The sequence below is a fragment of the Dama dama genome, chromosome 21, assembly GCF_033118175.1.
Source record: "Dama dama isolate Ldn47 chromosome 21, ASM3311817v1, whole genome shotgun sequence".
NCBI lineage: Eukaryota > Metazoa > Chordata > Mammalia > Artiodactyla > Cervidae > Dama > Dama dama.
The window spans coordinates 23485094-23506938 of NC_083701.1; the positions used below are offsets into that span (position 1 = coordinate 23485094).

The 21845-nt window shown below is 45.7% G+C and overlaps 1 protein-coding gene across 8 annotated transcripts in view; it reads left to right on the forward strand.

The window, feature by feature from the left end:
* The window catches only part of LYN (LYN proto-oncogene, Src family tyrosine kinase), a 110699-nt gene extending 89064 nt beyond the window's left edge, over nt 1–21635 (forward strand). For all 8 annotated transcript variants that reach the window (XM_061123329.1, XM_061123332.1, XM_061123328.1 and 5 more), the window contains exons 11-13: nt 14596–14749; nt 16605–16736; nt 19961–21635. In XM_061123329.1, coding sequence (XP_060979312.1) covers nt 14596–14749; nt 16605–16736; nt 19961–20163 — 489 coding nt within the window. In that variant the 3' untranslated portion in view covers nt 20164–21635. The remainder of the gene's footprint in view (nt 1–14595; nt 14750–16604; nt 16737–19960) is intronic.
* Nucleotides 21636–21845: the final 210 nt, after the last annotated feature.

Genomic DNA, 21845 nt, shown 5'->3' on the forward strand with positions numbered 1-21845 from the left:
TACCATACTGTCTTGATGACTGTGGCTTTGTAGTAGAGCCTGAAGTCAAGCAGGTTGATTCCTCCAGTTCCATTCTTCTTTCTCAAGATTGCTTTGGCTATTCGAGGTTTTTTGTATTTCCATACAAATTGTGAAATTATTTGTTCTAGTTCTGTAAAGAATGCCGTTGGTAGCTTGATAGGGATTGCATTGCATCTATAGATTGTTTTGGGTAGTATACTCATTTTCACAATATTGATTCTTCCAATCCATGAACACGGTATATTTCTCCATCTATTTGTGTCCTCTTTGATTTCTTTCATCAGTTTTGATTTCTTTCATCAGTTTTATAGTTTTCTATGTATAGATCTTTTGTTTCTTTAGGTAGATATACTCCTAAGTATTTTATTCTTTTTGTTGCAATGGTGAATGGTGGTCCTTGTCTTTAAAAGCAGGTTCATATTGACTTTTTTCTATGCAGGAAAATAAATGGAAGAAAATGACTTCAAGTGACCTTTACATGAGTGACCTTTACCCAAAACCTTTAGATGCTTTCGTAGCCTTTCACAGATGAGTCCTTCCTTCCCCACCCCTGGAATACCTGCTTTAAGACACTTGTGTTATCTCAATCCCTGACTTCATATAATCCAATAGAAGACTTAAAACTGAGTCACCAAAAGTCACTCCATCCCCAATTTAAGAGGAGTTTGTTGTCCTTGGCATTCATTCTGAGGTCAAGGTGGAGCTGGAGGCACTTTCCCCAGCTTCACTTTCAGCCTGGGGTCCTGCTCAAGGACCAGAAGGACAACTCTGCGACCACAGGGCCACCAGAGCAGAGAGGTGATGCCCAAGGCCACATGGTGCCCTGCCATGAGTGCCACCCTGCAGCCTTGCCCCCTCTGTGCACTGAGACCCCTTCCCCAGCCTCAGGCCTCGAGAGCCCTGCCCAAGGATGTAGCCCCAGATGGTGGGCTCATAGGTCTTGCCTGGCCCCCTACCCTAGTGGCAGTGGGCTTATCCTTGAGCAAACCCTCCTGGCAAGAATACTAGAGTGGGTTGCCATTTCCTTCTCCTGGGGATCTTCCTGACCCAAGGTCAAACTCAGATCTCCCGCGTTGCAGGCAGATTTTTTACCATCTGAGCCACCAGGGAAGCCAAAAAACTCCTGATGGCCTGTGGGCACACGGCCCCAGCCTTCTTCAGGTTTGCAGCCCACCAGGCTCCTATCTCAGTGTCTCTCCCAAGCCCACTCTTGGAGACCACCCACTCTCTCTTTTCTATTTCTTTCAGTGCACGTACTGCAGTGTGAATATTTGGGCAGTTTTGGCTTATCTCTGTGTCCCAGACACTTAGCACAGTGCCTTGCATGCAACAGGGACTCAATAAATATTTGTCGAATGACTGCACTGACTGACGGGGGGCTGCCCACGTTCAGTGTAAAACAACAGAGCCTGCTTCGCATGGCTCTGAATGGTTAATTAGAAGAGCTTATGTTTCTGGTGTTTTCTGGGCCATTCTTCAGGTGGATTTACCCATGAAACATGTTCCCGGTACATTTCTTTCTCCCCTCCCTCTGACCGTGCTGACTTCCTTGTACCCAGCTTACATGATTGGTCAAAATCACAGTGAGAGAAAAAGAAGGAAGTGGAAGAGCAGTAGCCGGACCTTTCTGAAAAGACAAAGAGCTGCCTTGTTTCCATTCTCTGTGGAGTAAAGAACGCCAGGGGGATGAGAAACTGTAAATGAAATATTGCACATGGCAGCCAGTGGCAGATGCTTTTAATCAGGAAAACACTTTTATATGGACGAGTTTTTCCTCTCTAGTGCCATTCAGATTCCTTTAAGGCTGGAATTTAGGGGTGAAGGGGCTATCAGGCTTTTCTTAGCAACTGGGGTTTCCAGCCCTTGTTACCTGGTTATACACACACACACGCACACACACACACACACACATACACACACCCTCGTGTCTATGACATCACTATCTGAGCTGCTCTGAGCTGGAGAACCACCTGCACGTTGGTTGGTAACCATCATATTATACTCAAGTTGGCAGCCGTGTGTTTTAGCTGATCTTCACTGTTTCCACACCTTCCGTTGCCCCCTCTCTGGATCCCAGGCTTTGAGATCCACGAGCCCCCCGTCCATCCCAGGATCCCTGGGCACTGCCTCTCAGCACAACACTTGCTCAGGCACCCCCCTCCATCCCCCAGAGCCCCAGCCATTGTTGGTGGTCATCCAGGCATGTAGACCCTCACACTCAGTCCTTATGTTTCTTGACTTCCTCTCCCCCAGGACTTTGTTCTCACCTGCCGGAGCCCCACCATGGTTATGACCAGAGACTCTGCCTCTGGGACCCCTGTTCCTGCCCATCAGCCCCCACCCCCATCTGCCTGGTTCCTGCTCCAGGCCTCCAGCTCCAACAGTGTGGGTTCCCTCCAACACCTCCCATCCATTCAGGATGCCCCTGCCTGTCCCCATCCCCACACTCTGCACCACCCCCCATGTCTCTTTTCTCTCCTGACCTGGCTTCTGTGTACCACTTGCCCCCTCCTTTATCACTTACGCTTGGGTCAAGCCCAGCCCTTCACCTGTTTGGCCCCCATTTGCACACGCCAGCCGTGACCACTGCTGACAGAAGGTACTGGCTCTCCTGCTTCTAGACCAGCGGTCGCGCTGCCTAGGGACCCCACACACACACACGTGTCCCTGGACCCACACCCCTCCCCCTCCCACTCTCGTGGGTCACTTGTTGTCGCTCCCTGAGAAGGAGAAGCCAGCACACTCACTCCTTCCTGACTAACGGCCACCTGCACTGGGCACCAAGTCCTGTCCCCTCTTCCTTTCAAGACGTTCGTGTGCATTTAGTCGCTTCAGTCATGTCTGACTCTGTGAATCCATGGACTGTAGCCCACCAGGTTCCTCTGTCCATGGGATTCTCCAGGCAAGAATACTGGAGTGGGTTGCTATTTCCTTCTCCAAAAGGTTTTCCCAACCCAGGAATTGAACCCACATCTCTGGCATTGCAGGCTGATTCTTTACCACCGTGCCCCCTGGAAAGCCCTCCTTTCAAGACATTTCCCTAGAAATTCTGCCCTGCTGTTTTCCCTTCATTTCTGTGCCGTTCCCATAGGAACTATGATACAGCGCTCCCTCTCCCCCTCTCCAGCTGCCTCTACCTCCAGTTAACTTCACCCCATCACGACAAAGGTCCTTGAAGGACCATATTCTCTCTTCACAATTCTTCCCCTCCGGCTCTCTCTCGAGCTCACCAGCTCTCGAGCAAACAGCTCTGGACAAGTCATCCTCAGTGACCCCACGACACAAGTCCAAGGGCATTCCTCAGACTCATAGCGGCGTGCTTGATCTCTCTCTCCTCCCAGACATTCCTCTTCACTTGACTTCTGGGACACGGCTCTCTGGTTTTCCTCCCACTTCACTGGCAGTTTCCTCCTCGGCTCCCAGCATTTAAACCCTGGAAGGTCCCCAAAGTCAGTCCTCGGACCTCCTCTTTCTCCAGATTCACCTCCTGAGTGATCTCATTGAGAGCACTGTGTACTTTCCTAGGGCCGACATAACCAGTTACCACCAACTGGGTAGCTAAACCATCAGGAATTTTTATCCTCTTACAATTCTGGAAGCCAGACATCCTACATCAGTGTGTCAGCGGGGCTGTGCTCCCTGCAGAGGTTCTAGTGGAGGATTCTCCTGCCTCTTCTGCTTCCTGGTGGTTCTTAGAATTCCCTGGCTTGCGGCAGCATTACTGTTTCTTCACAGGCCTTCTCCTCTCCGTGTCTCTTCATGTGTCTTCTCTTATAACAACACTGCTCGTTGGTTTAGTTGTTGTTCAGTTTCTAAGGCATGCCCGACTCTTTGTAACCCCATGGACTGTAGCATTCCAGGCTTCCCTATCCTTCACTGTCTCCTGGAGTTTTCTCAGATTCATGTCCATTGAGTCAGTGATGCTATCCAACCATCTCATCATCTGTCACCCTCTTCTCCTGGCCTCAGTCTTGGTTTAGGGCACACCTTAAATGCAGGATGCTTCCCTGGTGGCTCAGACGGTAAAGAATCTGCCTACAACACAGGACACCTGGGTTTGATCCCTGGGTTGGGAAGATCCCCTGGAGGAGGGTATGGCTACCCACTCCGTTATTCTTGCCTGGAGAATTCTATGGACAGAGGAGCCTGTCAGGCAACAGTCCAGAGGGTTGCAAGAGAGTCAGACATGACTGAAGCAACTTAGCAGGCATGCATTATTTCTTTATGGTCAGTTGTGTTTATTTAGTATAGATGAAATCATGCATCTTTTCCTATATTTATTCTTTGTTTGCAGTTTATTTTTCTGGGAATTATTTCTTTAAGCTTTTAACCAATTTTTTTTGTTATTCATTCATCGTTATCCCTCCCTTCTAATTGCTCTTTTGATTGGATATTAGCTTTGTACCATATGTGCTGTGTCATATGTATTGAACTGAATATTACGGTTTTTCATTTTATTAAAAACTCTCCAGGGAATTCCCTTGTGGTTCAATGGCTAGGGCCCCATGCTCCCAATGCAGAGGGTCCAGGCTTGATCTTTGATCAGGAAACTAGATCCCACTTGTTGCAGCAAAGACCCAACACAGCCAAATAAGTAAAAATAAACTAAACCTTTTTTTAGTTTTAACTCTCCATCAACATGTATGTACCTATTAAAGTATAATATTCTATTCCTGTAACTGTATCGTGATTTCCTTACCATTCCCTGGTTTATGTTCATGTAGATGAATATTTGGGGAATCTCCACTTTTCCATTAATACAAGTAACAAAACTTTTCTTTACTTACTGCACCTGTTTCCTTATGCTCCAGTTGCCAGATAATAAGATCAGAGTAAGAAGGTTTTCGAGTCACTTGACAGTTTTTGTTTTCTTTGAGCAGATTTGCACATTTGCATCATGCGACTTGTCCCTCTGCTGGAGGTATGTGGGGCAAACCCCGTCAGGCCACATTCCTCCTTAGAGGCAACATTCACGCAGCCATCGCACCTCTTCTCTACTGCAAAAGCTTGGGCAGAAGAACCAGTGGCTTTTCTCTCATTCTTCCTTAGGATAGGTTGAGAACGTTTTGCTTCCTTCTTCTCCTTCCGAGGTGATAAGCACGGTTCATTAGCCACAGGTTGCAGTAGGTCGTCTTGATAACAGTAGCAGCGGTGAAATTGATGCAGAAGAGGGGCCAGTAAGCAAAGCAGAGTTCCCATCTTAGTGTTGGTTATTCACTGCCCTTTCCTAGGGGTATGGAGTGGGGAGTCCCTGACCTGACTGGGAGGAGGTGATCATCGACAGGTCATCCCTTTTCAGCCTCAGGCAGCTGATATCAGGGAGCCCATCAGTGGACAGAGTCCAGCTCCAGATCCTCCCAAGGGTGGTGGCAGCCGCTCAGCAGGGGAGGCAGTGTGCACGAGGCTGCACTCGGGCACCTGTGGACAGCGTTCTGCCCACTGCCCCTTGGAGATCAGCCCTACTCTCCATTCACCAATACGACCAGATCTGGATGTGGGTCTTATTATTATTAGCAGTGCGTGCTCAGTCACATCCAACTCTTTATGACCCGTCCTACCTGGCAGACAGTAGCCTGCCAGGCTTCTCTGTCCATGGAGTTCTCCAGGCAACAATACTGGAGTAGGTTGCCATGCCCTTCTCCAGGGATTATTAACAGTAGTAGTAATAATTTTTTTTTATGGTTTAAATAGTAATTTTTATGTTATGTACATCTTCCCACAGTAAAAAAGTTGCTTTAAAAAAAGGAAATCACTACTATTTGCTATGATCCCATTTCATCTTTTTTTTTTTTTACCATTTAAAATTTTTATTTTATACTGGGATATAGCCAATTAACAATATTGTGATAGTTACAGGTGGACAGCAAAGGGACTCAGGCGTACATATATGTGTATCCATTCTCCCCCAAACTCCTCTCCCATCCAGGCTGCCACATAGCACTGAGCAAAGATCCATGTGCTATACAGTAGGATGTATTAATGTTGGGAATTGTTAATCTCCCTCTTGCGTTGAGTAGTCTTGCATTCTCCTTTTCAGTCTCATCTGGACTCTCAGGTGATGCTATTCTTAGCGCATTTCATAGAGTGGAAAAGTTGAGATTTTGAGAAGAAACTTGCCCCTGTTTTGTATAAAACCCAAGATGACTCATTGTAAGTCTCTGACCCATCGTCACAGCCGTCTGACTATCTTCTGCGGCATCGTTGGTCTACTTCCTGCTGATCCCTAGTTGTGTATTCACATCTCGGCCAGGTCTATTTGAGGTTAGACTGAGGAGTGGCCTGGGGAGGAAGTGGTATGGGAGGAGCCCTGACCACTGCCCAGTTTGACTTGGTCCCCCCAGCTGTGCATGGGCGTCCCTGGCCAGGGTGCCACCACAAGCTGCAGAATGCACTGCGCAGTGGTCGGTGGTGGGTGTGGCCCACTCTGCTGCAACCAGCAGACTTTCCACCTTCTGTTCCTGCTTTCCTACAGCTGGAAGCTCGCTGTTTTATGTTTCAACTGTGATAAAATACACATAACCTAAAGTTTACCATTTCATCCATTATTAAATGCACAGTTCAGTGGCATCCGGCTGGCAATGGTATTCCCACTGCTGTGTGGACATCACCACCATCTATCTCCAGAACCCTTTTCATCTTGCAGAACTGACACTGTGTACCCGTGAAACGTTAACTCCGCTCCTCCCTCCCACCAGCCCTCGGCAGCCATCATTCCCCTTTCCGTCTCTGTGAATTTGATCTTCTGAAGACCCTGTCTGAGTGGAATCATTCAGTATATGCCCTTCTGTGACTGGCTTATTTATTGCTCTTAGCTTACTGTCCTTAGGGTTTATCCATGTTGTAGTTTGTGTTAGAATTCCATTCCTTCTTATGGCTGAATCATATTCCATTGTTTGTATAGACTGCAATTTGTTTTTTTTTTTTTCATTTCTGATGGACACTTGAGTTGTTTCTACCTTTTGGCTATTGTGAATAATGCTTCTATGATCAGGAGTGTATCTGTCTGAGATTGTGCAAATATTAATTATCTACTTTTGGTTCTTTGTGCTTTATACCCAGTAGTGGAATTGATGGATTGTGCAGTAATCCTATGTTGAATTTTTTGAGGAACACTCATTCTGGTTTCCACAGTGGCTATACCATTCTATATTCCCATCAGCAATAGCTAATTTCTCCACTTCCTCAACACTGTTTATTTTCTTTTGTGTGTGTGGTTTGGCTGTTTTTATAACAACCATCTTAATGGATGTGAGCTGGTCCAATAAGTTTTTGTAGGGGAAAGTCTATGAGAATTAGTTGACAAATGGTTCTTTCTTTTCTGCTAATGAAGGTAAATCTCTTAGTGATGGAAACTTATTTTGTGACGTTGTCTGTGTGGAAATTGTGTCTTTCTGAGGCTTTGTGGGTCCTTGCATGCTTTTGGATGGATTTTTTTTTTTTTTTTTTTTTTGGCTAAACTGGGTCTTCTCTGTGGCATAAAGAATTCTCTAGTTACAATGCACCGGCTGCCTAGTTGCCCTGTAGCATGTGTGATATTAGTTCCCCAACCAGGGATCAAATCCCTGTCTCCTGCATTGGAAAACAAATTCTTAACCACTGGATCACCAGGAAAGTCCCTGAACTGATTAAATTTTGATCTATCAGAGAACCTCACCAGCCCTAAGTTTGTATGTGTCAAACTCCGCCCTCATCTTTCAGCTATGAAGATATTACAGACTGCACACTTTAATGTGGCCACTTGTTAAATGATCTAGTTATTATTTCTTCTTTCTTTCCTTTCCCCTGATGTCAACTTGCAAGCATTCTGCTGTTTGTAGCCCTTTTAAGAGGAAAAAGCTAGTACAGATACATAATTAAGGGAACAGGGGGTAGGACCAGCCAGCTTTGGATTCAAATCCAAGTCTGTCTAGGAAAAAAATCTTACTTCTCCAAGACTCAGCTTTCTCATCTTTACTGGGAATGCTGGCTACTTCATAGGCTTGTTTTCGGGATTATAAATGCCTGGCAAGGTGCCTGGGCAGAGTAAGCAGCCAAACATGGTAGCTGTCATCATCACCATCACTATTATCATCATCACCGTCACTATCTCCACCACCCTCATCATCATCTCTATCGTTATCACCATCACATCATCACCATCATCATCACCATCATCACCAAAGCCATAGCTTCCATTATTTCTTAGATGTTTTGCTGGAAAAAGAAGAATAAGGAAGAATATTTTAATAACCCAATAAAGCTAAAACATAATTTCTAAGAAATGTGATGCTCAAACATAGCAAGGAATGAGCTCTCTAAGCCATCCCTTCCTTCATCCAAATTATGGATTAAAGAGTGCAGGGATCCAGTATGGAGGCTCAGTGAATATTGATAGATGGAAAAGTACATCTGTAGGAAGTATCACCTGCCACAAAGCAAATGCTGTCCCATTTGGAGTACCAAGGAAATGTGTTCTTACTTAAACTTTCTTTTTGAAAACTGTTTTCTCTGCATTTTATTTTCCTTTTGTCATGAAATGGTCTTTTCAGATCCGTTTAGGATTGACCCCAGGGTGATGGAGAGAACCCTTCAGAGAGGCTTGAGAGGTTTTTACCCTTTGGCTCGGTTCCAGCTTATTAATATTAACACTATTATTATTTTTTAATCTCCCTACATTTTTGCAAGTGATTAATTATTTGAATTCTGTTTTTCCCAAGTGTAGGAAGAAAGTATGTATCTAGAGAGTAAGGCAAACAATGCCTCATGGCACAACTGCCACAACATGCCACAAGAAAACCAAAGTTTAGTCTTTCCTGCTTTCTGGCAGGTTTCTTGTTCTTTCTCTCTCACTGTTCATCTAAGTGACAAATGTTTTCCAACTGGCCAATTCGAAGACAGGCTGGGCTTTCAGTTCCAGTTTTCTTTCGGGCTGGAATTTCCTGGGGCAGATTTTAGCTTTGCTCGAGAAATCACATCAAGTCCGTCAGTTAGGTTCCTTTATTCCATCCACTCTGTCTCATGTGGGCTCTGCTCATCAAAATTTTACAAATCACTCATTAAGCAAGATAGCCTGTTACTCGCCCATTTCTCAGAACAGCAGCTTCCCCGTATTTGGGGTCAGAGGCTCCTCTTTGGTCCTGTCTGGGAAGCTGATTGGCAGTCACCCAATGGTCACACTTTTCCTTCTCACAGCATGTGAAAGGCCCCCCTGGAGAACAGCCATGAGGCTGGGGGTCTGCTTATTTAGCACCAAGATGAGACTGGGGCTTCCCTGATGGCTCAGTGATACAGAATCTGCCTGCAGTGCAGCAGACCCGGGTTCGATCCCCAGGTCGGGAAGATCCCCCGGAGAAGGGAATGGCTACCCACTGCAGTATTCTTGCCTGGAGAATCCCATGGACAGAGGAACCTGACAAGCTACAGTCCATGGGGTCTCAAAGAGTTGGACATGACTGAAGCGACTTAGCATGCACGCATGCAAGATAAGATTGACCTCTAACTCAGGAAGCATCATTTTTAATGTCTTCTCAGTGCCTAGAACTTTTACTGGGTACCAGATGCCTGGGAAATGTTGCCAGAAGCTGCTGGGTTACTGCTCAGGTGGGGGTCCCAGCAGTTCACTTCCAAGTGGTTCCTCCCTGTTTTCTTGGGAGTTTGCATACGCGCACACACACTTGCACACAGAAACATTAAAGAGAGAAAATGTCACCATATATTTCCACTGAAGGTAGAAAAAGAGGAACTAGACATGTATGCCTGCCACGCTGTTTGACCTCAGGAAATGGCCAGGCCATGTGACCGTCAATCAAGGTAGCTTTAAACCAAAAGCCCAGACACATCACCAACGTTGTCTCCTTGTATGATTATTCTCATTTTAGGTCATAAGGGAGCTTTTTACTTCAAATTTCCACTCGCTTCACACACAGACACTCTAATACAAAGTTAGAAATTAGCCCATGGAGACAAGAGACATTTTTAGTTCTTCTTTAGTGTTGGCAGGTGGTTCAGAAAGTCAAGGTTTTCTCATGTTTGCGCGTCACTGAGCCTGATGCTGCCTTGATGCCGACGTGGCTCAAGAGGTAGAGAATCCCCTCCGACTATTTAAAGCTGAGAGGTTAAATCAGTTTTCTAAGCCCTCTCAGTAACAGCCTGACCCCAGAACCTTGATGTGCAGGAAGAGATTCCAGTTTTCCTGCCTCTGAGCTCCGAGCCTGGTATTCTCCCTAAGTTACAAAAGAAACAGAATCTCAGGACACACGTTCTGAGCTGCCCACCATCTGGGCCGTCAGCCCCCTTTTGGCATCCCCATTTGGCACCCTCACCTCCCCGCCTGGGCTCTTTCCTGCCAGCTCTGCTCATCTTGCTCCTTGTTTCTCCTCAGTTGAGTTGTGTGGGGACCTCCTTTCCCCAGCGTTAGGAGGACAATCGCCCATCCATCCTTGAGCCTGAGACCGAGATTTCATTCCAGTCTGTCTAGAACTTTAAATCCTAAGACAGCTGAAGTTGAAAAGCACTGGATCTAATGCAGTGATTCTTCGAGTTCAGTGTGCAGACAAGGAGCTTATTAAAATCCGGGTTCTTATTGAATAAATCATGATCAGAGTCAAACTGCCAGAAAGTGACAAGGGCCAAGGCAGTTCTGCACCTGGACTGCACATCACACCCAGCCAGGGAGGCCTCAATCTTAGGGATGCAGGTTTAGGTGGTTTAGGGTGAGACCTGGGTTAACATAAGATGCCTGGGGAAACAGCCAGCCTGAGTTAAGAAATATGGTCATAAGGGTTAAAACTTAATTTAACCGCTAAATGAGCAGAAGGGAAATTAAAGTCACTTCCAAACCATTGCACTAACCTGTGGCATGACTCTAGGAAAATAATTTCCTTTTAGCCTTGTCGAATTTTCCAAAAGGAAAGATAGTTATTGCTTTTTTCACAATGTATAGGGCTATTTGAATGAAAGACTATTTTCCTGCTTAATTTTAGCCTGGTTATTTTCATTCTGACAGAGTGTTAACCTCATCCAAGCCAAGAATATATCATCATCCATCTTATTTGCTGCTTTTGAGTCATAGGGAAAAACAGGCTTTATACCTTCTTTGCTTAATTTAGCTTCTAGACCAAGAATTCACAATGGGGCAAGATCACCCCCACAGGAGTCAGAACTCATTCGTGGGGGATGAGGAAAGCTTAGATATTTTTGTGGCCCTCCACAGCTCAGACCTACTGGACGAAGTCCTATTACGTTGTATTTATTTTTGTTGTTGTTGTTCAGTCGCTAAATCATGTCCAACTCTTTGCAACCCCATGAACTACAGCATGCCAGGCTCCTCTGTCCTCCACTGTCTCCCATAGTTTGCTTGAATTCATGTCCATTGAGTCAGTGATGCCATCCAACCATCTTATCCTCTGTCACTCCATTCTCCTCTTGCCCTCCAATTTTTCTCCTTAGGGGGTAATAATGAAAAACAGTTGAGAAGCACTGTTCCAGACAAAGACAACCCATGCATGTCCAAGCTTGTATGTCCTTCCTGAACTCTGCCTGGGGAGGATTTGTGATATTTCTGAGCTGTGAAATTTGGACTTAACAACAATGAATTTTCTAAGAGGAAATGTCAAAAGCATTCTTTCCTGTTCTCAGCAAAATAGTATCCTCTCGATGAAAAATTTGAGTTCCAGAAGCATCTGGTTGTGAGCTCTCTTGCTGATGGGACATTCTGGGATGTGACCTGGAGGTCGACCCTCCTGGGCGTCAGTCCTGGCTCTCTCCCTCCCTCTGTGACTTTCAGGAGGTTCCTGTGCCTCTTTAAGTCTCATTTGCATGTGTACAATGGAAATAGAACTTTCCTGATAGATTTGTTTTTCAGATGAAATGTGAAGTAGGTTTAATGAAGGTAAAACAGTGTCTGGTGCATAAAAAGTGCTCTTTTAGTACTGGGAGAAGTGGTGGTTATTACCATCTCTCTCTATATGTCTACCTACCTACCTGTCAGTCAGCCACCTTATTATTATCATCATCATCATCTATGTAAAATACCTCTGGGTGCAAAGGAATCTCCTGAATCAGATTCTGTCCTCATCAGACCTGAGCAACTCCACCTAACTCCTTCACAATTCACCCTTCCCAAGCTGGTGGGATTAACAGATACATGCTGTGTGCATGCATGCATGCATATTAAGTCACTTCAGTTGTGTCTGACTCTTCACAACCCTGTGGACTATAGCCCACCAGGCTCCTCTGTCCATGGAATTCTCCAGGCAAGTATACTAGAGTGGGTTGCCATGCTCCCCTCCAGGGAATCTTCCCAACCCAGGGATCAAACCTGCATCTCCCCATTTCCTGCATTGCAGGCAGATTTAGTACCCACTGAGCCACCTGGGAAGCCCCAGATCCATGCTACTATATATAAAATAGATAAACACCAAGGACCTGCTGTAGAGTGCAGGAAACTATATTCAATATCTTATAATAACCTGTAATGGAAAAGAATCTGAAAAAGAATACACGTGTATTGGGTTAGCCAAAAAGTTCCTTCAGGTTTTTCCGTAAGATCTTATGACAAACCGGAATGAACATATACAGGTACAACTGAGTCACTTTGCAGTACAGTGTAAATGAACTATAATTTAATTAAAAAGAAAGTGGGAGGTGAGCACCACCCCCTCCTTGGATCCCGGAGGATGGCTGAGCCTGGGGGTGATGTATTTATGCAACAGCTCTTTCTTCCATTCTGACAGCTGCTGGACTAAGTGGCCCAGAGGAGGTAGAACATATTCACACAAGGAAAGTTGATCCTAGATTCCATTAGCCCGAGTGGTCTCTGATTTCTTCCTGGTGTTGAGAAATAGAGAAATAGAGCTGGATTTACTTTAGTCAAAGTAAATACAACAACCAAAAAAAAAAAAAAAAGATTAAGGTTTAAAAGAAAGAAAGAAACCCAGAAAGACCAATGCGTACAGACCAGGGAAATAGTACATTTTATATAAAAAGAAAATTTTAGTCTTTTGTGACCTCAGAACAAGTCCTATCCAAAAGCTTTTGTTATGCTCTCATATCCATTGTTTATTCCACTTGGCGAATGCTATTGTTTCAAATCTTTGTCTTGGTGAGTGCCGTTATTATTATTTGCAATGTGAGCTCCTTAACGAACCCTGAGATGAAAAAGATAGCGAGAGTAAGCTGGACTTGCTGCAAGTCTGTTGTTATTTCAGGGAATCATGTTTTTTAAAAATGCATTCAGGCTTATGTAAATGCAGAACTCAGTGAGTGTGTAAGAAGAGCCTTACCAACAAGTTCCCAGGACGCTTTTCATGAGCTGAGCATTCAGGTCTGTCACTGAGAATGAGAGAGATGTGAATCCTTGGTGCCCCAGGCTCAGCCTGTGTCCTCTGGGCTCCTCTGAGTGGTGGGTCACATCCTGGAGGCGTGTCTGGCGAGGGTCCCTGACGCAGTGTCCAGCTAGCAAACCTCGGCTCTTCCTGGTCCCCAGTCCAGTCGTTGGAGTCTCTAGTCCCAGTCTTTAGTCACTGGAGTCAGAAGAAGCATCACATGTATAAGGAGCTAAGCCTTTGCTGAGCCTCAGCGCCTGCCCGCTGAACTGGCCTTTGATGAATGATAAGGAGGATGGAGTTAGGGGGGAGTCAGGCCCCCCAGCCTGAGCTGCCTGGAATTCAAGGTAGAATCTGCAGAATACACTCATTCCTGTGTGAAGGAATCCTAATTAGTTTCCCCTCTAACTGCTCACCAGACACAGCTCCTTGGTCCTTCCCTTCCTTCGGCCCTCCCTTCTTTCATGCATCCCTCTCTCCTTCCTTCCGTCCCCTCCCTCCATCCCTCCCTTCCTCCCTTCCTTTCTTCCTTCTTGATTCTTATTTTATTGAATCTTTACTTTATTCTTGATTCTTATTCTTCCTTCTTGATTCTTAACCCTATTTTAATTCCTTAACCCTGCTTTCCAGTAAGTGATGCATAGCGGTTTCACTGCCCCTGTTTTATCCTTGGCTCATTGCTTCTCTCCTGCCATCTGTCAGCTTTGTGTCTGGGTGACTCTTTCTGCTCATCCTGGAGGGACTGTGCAGAGAGAGCTTGGAGCCTGGGTCCTGTGGGCAGTCGACTAACTGGACAGCAGGGATATGGTGACGGACACCAGTAAATCCAGCTCTGTTTCTCTATTTTGCAACAAGAGGAAGAAATCAGAGACTACTTTGGCTAATGGAATCTAGAATCAACTTTTCTTGCGTGAATATGTGGTGACAGGGACAGCCTGCTCTTGGGTCTGTTAGCACATCACTCCCCCAGCTCTGTTTTCTCTTCTGAAAAGCTGCAACAATGACGTCCTGTATCTACAGAGTCTTCCAAAGGGTCTTCACACATTCAGAAAGGTTGAGACAACTTAAATAGTCATGCTGAGAGTGATTGTCATCATTGGAGATTTGGAGGAACAGTTATTTTAGAGAGGACTCAAGGGGGTGATTATACTTTACCCACTGTTTGAAAAACTTGAACCATCAGAATATCATACAAGAACTCAGAAGCTTTCTGATTTTCCTCTCTGGGCCTAAGTGGAACGTCTAAAGGAGAGCCTTGTTCTGCTTCCAGATTGCCGAGGGAATGGCGTACATCGAGAGGAAGAACTACATCCACCGGGACCTACGAGCCGCTAATGTGCTCGTCTCCGAGTCTCTCATGTGCAAAATCGCAGACTTTGGTCTTGCTCGAGTGATTGAAGATAACGAGTACACAGCCAGAGAAGGTATGTTCCCAGAGCTGTCTTTAGGTGTTTGGTTATTGTTTAATTTTTGCCTATTTTTAACAAAGCAACTACAATAGGCATCATAAAAAAAAAAAAGAATTCATTTGGTACAATATTCAAAATGTACCATAGCTGCAGTTTGTGGTGTATTCTAATTGTTTTTTTTTAAATGACTCTTTCAGTTATCTCTATATGATACTTTTATAAAATTTACAAATGCTGTCATTTGTATTTCAGTTAAGCAAGGCAAAACAAGAAGAGGCTTGGCAGAATCGTAATTCTCTGTTCATATTACATGTCAGAGCTTTTCACCCATTGGGGTACACTTCGCTTCACTGTAGAAAAAATATTTGTAACAATAATTCTATACTATACTATTCGAGGCTATATTCTGGCCTTTTAACTGTTGGGTTGCCCAAAAATTTTGTTCAGGTTTCTCCATTGCATCTTATGAAAAAACCCGAACGAACCTTCTGGCCAACCCAATACAAGTTAAATCATGGAAATTATCACACTCACACACAGAAGTGAATGTAACACTACAAAAACACACTCCTTTATTTCCCCACGTTCCATATTATACATGGAAACCAAAGAACATCCGGAGCAGGGTAAATTCCCGAGTCCCTGGCCTGTCGCTCCGAGGCTGGCCCGTCTGCCTGCACTGGCCTCTCCTGTTGGAGACTGTTCTGTGTTGCTTGTGATCTGAGGACTCTGACAGTCTCATTCCTGAAATTTCAGTGAGTTGTTTTTTGGGGTTTTTTGCAGTGCTTTCTCTTCTGAAAGAGTCAAGCACTTCCTTGACATTCATAAGACTTGTTAAACAAGGATTAATTTAACAACATGTGTGTTATTTCTGGAAGGTGCTTGCAGAATTCATAGGTGTGACAAACAGACTGAACACATTGTTTTGATTTGCGAAACATCTCTTGCATTTGTCATGCTTAAGGTGGTTCTCCTGCCTCAAGTTTCGGTACTCTTCGGTGGACTATAATTTATCTTTGGCCTTAAGCACCTTCAGCAAAATAACAGGTCAAGGAAAACAGTTTGAGGAGAAGTAGGCGAAAGGAAAAGACCTTAATGCTGAGGAAGACTGGGGGCAGGAGGAGGAGGGAGTGACAGGATGAGATGGTGAGGTGGCATCACCTATTCAATGGACGCGAGTTTGAGCAGACTCTGGGAGGTACTGAAGGACAGGGAAGCCTGGCATGCTGCAGTCTATGGGGTCGCAAATTAGTCAGACACAACTGAGCGACTGAACAACAACAGCAAATCTAAAAGGCAGTGAGCGTTGCAGTGAGGCAGCTGCTGTTCTAAGTGCCTTTCATACATTATCTCATTAATTCTGCAGTAACCCGATATGACAAGTAGTATATTGTTTCCATCTTGTACATGAGGAAAAAGGAGAGGTTCAGAAGCTTCTGAAGCCATATAGTAAGTGGGAGAGCCAGGATTCAGACCCAGGAGATCCATTTATGACGTTGGCTTAGTAGAATTTGACAAGCCTGTGTGTGTGTGTGCTCAGGAGCGTCAGTCGTGTCCGACTCTTTGTGATCCCACGGACTGTAGCCCGCTAGGCTCCTCTGTCCATGGAATTTTCCAGGCAAGAATACTGGAGTGGGTTGCCATTTCCTTCTCCAGAGGATCTTCCCGACCCAGGGATTGAACCTGGGTCTCCTGCATTGACAGGCAGGTTCTTTATCACTGAACCACCTAGGATATGCATGTGTTACCCATTCAAAATAAATCATCAAAACTTTCCCCTCCAAAGAAGGAAAGTGTGAGAGTCACATGCCTGTGACTTTTTTGTTTCAGCTCAGAGACCCAAGTAAAGCCCCTGTGTCTTCTCCCCTAGGTGCTAAGTTCCCCATTAAGTGGACAGCTCCAGAAGCAATCAACTTCGGATGTTTCACCATCAAGTCTGACGTGTGGTCCTTTGGAATTCTCCTGTACGAAATTGTCACCTATGGGAAAATTCCCTACCCAGGTACTGCTTACTTACCTATTTCCATTTGCAGGATATATATGAGAAAAAAGACAGGTGGTATGAGACATAAAAAAGATGAACAAATATCCAGAGGAAAGACAAGGGTGTGAGAACTTTGACTGTCTTTAGCGGAAGGTGTTCTAAAATATGCTTAGACACTTCTCCGCCTTCTTGTCTGAGCGCATATTCTGTTGCTCCACTAATGAATTCCACTACTAACAGCCTAGAATGTGCTGGCATGGTCACAGGTATTGCTGAAGCAACATGGTTGGTGGACTAGACACGGGGCTCCTCCCAAGCCTCACACCGGATGGTGGAGGAAACGGACATAGAGATGAGGCAGTATGATTCTTTCTTGGTCAGTTCTGAAACAGAGATTTGTATAATATACTTCGGAGTCTCTGCCACTTCAAGAGACAACCACCTCTGTCTGCAAACAAATGATTCTTTAGATCCTCAACTTACTAGCTGTGGGGAGGTCATTCAGTATTTCCAGATTCCTAACATCTTCCCAGCCAGAGTCTGCCAGCCCTCCCTTTTCCAGGAACATGCAAGCAGAGGGATTTTTCCCAAAGCCGTCTCATTCTTGTTAATGTTGGGCTTTTCTCAAAATCAATGGGTACAGTCAATTTAAAAGTAAATCTTTAATGTTTAAATCATTCCCTCATTCAAAAATCTGAGGGGGCTAAGCATTCCCAAGGTGCCAGATGGAGCAGTCCCAGCTCCTCCCTTGAGAGCTAATAGTTGAGTATTGATTACAATCATTTATAATAATCACTGATAATAAGGACCGTATGTAGGATGGGAAGTATGCTGTTGGGGGAGGGTGTGATGGTTTAGGGATTGGGGTTTGGGGGATGGGTTGCAGGTTCTAAAAGCGATCTGGTAGCAGCAGGGACTCAGTGACTTGACAGAGAGCCCCAGGGGCTGTCCGGGGCTGGGTGTCCCAGAAACAGCAAGAGCAGGGTCCCGAGCAGGGGCAGGAGGTGTGGGGCAGACATGGAGCGGATGCGAGCCTCAGAGGCCGCCCAGGGGCTTCACCTCTGACTTTGCAAGAGACGGGAGGCTTTGGGGCAGAGCAGTGATGTGGCCTCCAGGCTCCTGGTCACTTTCGCTGCTGTTGGGCCTGGAGGGCCGGCGGGAGGGGGAAGCCTTCCGGGTGGGGCCTACACAGTGGGCTGACGATCCTGTGAAACCCTCCAGTGCCAAATTTCATATTCTGACGGCTGCTCTGCTCTAGACACTGAAGTTATTGAATAACACCACTGCAAAATGGGGACAGTATTTCTGAATCAGCCGAGATATCTGATGTTATCTATCTATAATCTATAACCTATAGAGAAAGATTATTTACTCTGCCTGTAACTGACACCTGATCAATAAACACACAGCCTCACAAGTGTTGTGTGGTAGGTACTGCATGCTCCACAGTGATGTGTGGAGGAAGCTCTGGGGCTTGGAGGAGGAGACTGTGGCCCAGAGCCACATCACTAGCTCCTTCGGAAACCTGGCCACCTCGCCTTCACCTGCTGGGCTTATCACCACCATTCATTTCCAGAACAACTTCATCTTCCCAGACTGATACTGTACCCATTAGACCCTAACTCCCTGACCCGCCTGCCCCTCTCCAGCCCCTTGTTGTTGATGTTGTTGTTGTTTATTCACTCAGTTGTGTCCAACTCTTTGCGACCCCATGGACTGTAGCCTGCCAGGCTCCTCTATCCATGGGATACTCCAGGCAAGGATACTAGAGTGGGTTGCCATTCCCTTCTCCAAGGGATTTTCCCGACCGAATCATCAAACCCAGGTCTCCTATCTTTCAGGCGGATTCTTTACCATTGAGCCACCAGGGAAGCCTGCTAAAATGGCCGAATGACCATGTTTTCTTATCCCATTTTAATGATGGCAACAAATATTATTAAAATGGCCTTTTTTTTCCCCTGAAAGCTCTTCTCAGCGTCAAAAATGAACAGTTCAGTGTCTGAGCTACCCTGAGACAAGTGATCATAGTAAAAGCCATCCTCCACAGTCAGTGATCCTGCAGAGCCCGGCAGGGATAGTGGGTGCCCTGGGCTTCCCAGGTGGAGCTAGTGGTAAAGAACTCTCCTGCCAATGCAGGAGACATTTAAGAGACACGGGATGGATCCCTAAGTCAGGAAGATCCCGTGGAGAAGGGAATGGCAACCCACTCCAGTATTTTGGAAAACCTCATGGACAGAGGAGCCTGGCGGGCTACAGTCCACGGAGTCACAAAGAGTCAGACACAACTGAAGTGACGTAGCACGTGGGGACGCTGGTTCCCTCGCCAGAGCCCACCAAGCTCTGCCTCTTCTTATCCTGAGAACAACTTGAGGAGTGGAAATGAAACAGTTGGTCTAGCTCACTTAAGGATACTGACTTCTTTAAGTAAACTTGCAATGAAAAGCTGATTTTGAAAAGTATTGGGAGGAGATAATGGATGAGAAAATGATTTTTTTTTTTAATTACTGGTAGAAGCTCGGGGAAAAAAATAGCGCAAAAGACAGTGAGATGACATGTTAGAATTCGGCTTGTTTATTCACAAGTTCTGTCAGATCCAACATCCTTTTGTCGTTAAAGGGAACTTGCTCTGTCTTCTGCTTATCACATTCACCTGTTTTTACTTTGGCAGCTGAATGCTGCCTAGATCCTCTTTGTACTAACCTCCTTTATATGATTACGTTGCTTACAGAAATGTCCTTAGCCCCTCTACCAGTTTTGAGAGCTGCTGTAACAAAATACTGCAAACTGAATTGCTCATACAACAGAAATGTATTTTCTCGAAGTTCTTCAGGCCGGGAGTCCAAGATCAAGGTGTAGACAGGATTGCTTTCTCCAAGGCTCATCCTTGGCCCTTGAGACAACATCCTCTCCATTTGTCTTCTCTCTGGCTTTTCCCTGCATCTCCAGAGTGTTATAATCTCCTCTTCTTATAAAGACAGCAGGCAGATGGGGGCTTAGGCCCACCCTAAAGGCTTGGTCACCTCTTTACAGGCCCTATGTGTAAACGCAGTCCCATTCTGAGGTCCGGGCGGCTGGGTCTTCAGTATAGGAATTTCCAGAAGAGCGGGGACTGTGGGAACACAGTTCAGCCCACAGCATCCTCTGACATTTGCTCCAACCAGGGATGAAGAAGGCGGGTACCACTGCATCACATAACCCTCAGTCTGGCTTCTAAATGGTACCTGTGGGTTTTTTGCCTCCAGGGAGAACTAACGCGGATGTGATGACCGCCCTGTCACAAGGGTACAGGATGCCTCGCATGGAGAACTGCCCGGATGAGCTCTACGACATCATGAAGATGTGCTGGAAGGAAAAGGCAGAGGAGAGGCCGACGTTCGACTACCTACAGAGTGTGCTGGGCGACTTCTACACGGCCACCGAGGGCCAGTACCAGCAGCAGCCTTAGTGCCGGGGACTCGAGCCACGCACAGGACCGCCGCCTCCCTCCAAAGGGAAAAACAGTCCCTGGTCACTAATTATTTCCTGGGCTGGCTTCCCTGGTTGTCCTTGCTTCCTTCAAACAAGGCTAAAACTCAGGAAGAACTTCTTCCACAGGAAAGGATTCTCCTCTCAAGGGCGATATGCCCACCAGCCTGCACCCAGCGGGCACACTGGCTCTGCAAGTCCAACACCTGGACATGGGTTTCTGAGAAGAAAACACCTATCCCACAAAAGTGCACCCACATCGGCCCCTTGTTTACAAGGGGGCATGTGACACAGAGGTTTGGAGGCCATTTCTGTAAATCGCAGACAGGAGCACAACTGAAATAACCAGATGTCTTCATGACACTTCTTTGTATGTTCTCTATGCTTGAGCTTATTTGTTTAAAAAAAAAAAAATCTACTAATCCAACCTGTTAGATTTCGCAGGTGAAGTCAGATGCTTCCCTGTCCTTTCCAGATTTCTGTGACTTCCCACCCCCTGAAATCTGGACTGGTCAGCACTTCCTTCCGAGATCACTCAGAACCCCAGCTGGGCAGAGGAATCTCTTTCCTTGAAAGTGTCATCAGCAAGCAGGCAGGGCCACCATGTTAAGCGACACAGACTCCCCAGCCATCCAGGTTTTCTCAGCTCCCCTGGAAGGGAGCTTCAGGAACTGCTCTGCCAATAGAAGGAATGTTTTTTAACAGTCCAGCTTTTCAATTCCACAATTTCCTCTATCCAGACTTCTTTGGACCTTGTAGTTTGGACAAACAAGATGATTCTAATCTCTGCAAAACCTTCTAGGACCTTATAAAACATCAGAGCTTTCTTCACTGCTTCAAATGATTCTGAACATTATTTTATTGATCAAGTATTCATTTTAGTTGTACTCTAGAAAGTAAAAATGCCATATTTGGGGGCTATTTTTGTGATTCAGCAATCTTTTCTAAATTGTGTGTGATCTGTGTGAGTCTATTTATATGAGGCTATGCTGGAAACTAAATGAGTGAGAAGGCTTTCCTGAGTCACTGGAGCAAGTGAGAGAGAGGTTTTGTTTGTTAAATTTTTCTACTGTAAGCTTGAATGGAAAATGCTATATCACATCACATTTCACCTATGCTGTTTGTGTATATATCTAATATTTCTATTTTTGATCTTATTTTAATACACCTGGGCCAGTAACATCTCAAGTTTTTCACTGGTGTTTAACATTTCCAACTGTTGTCAATATAAAAATGGGTACCAGTTGGTGGGAGAGTGGGGGTTGGGAGGTGATTCCATTGGTTACATCGTTTGAAAAATGTGTACAAGTTCTTTCTCCACCCTTTGAGTGTTTTCAGATTGGAGAACTGAGGAGTTGGTGGCCTGGACACCCATCATCCCTGTCGGGGGCCCAACAGGATTTGTTTTCAAACAGGCTTAGTAAAGTACATGCATGGGTGCTCAATAGCTCAGTCCTGTCTGACTCTTTGCAACCCCATGGACTGTAGCCCACCAGGCTCCTCTGTCCATGGGATTCTCCAGGCAAGAATACTGGACTGGATTGCCGTTTCCTCCTGCAGGGCATCTTCCCGGCCCAGGGATTGAACCCGCCTCTCCTGTGTCTCCTGCGCTGGCCTGTGGATTCTTTACCACTGAGCCAGCAGGGAAGCCAGGCTTATCTA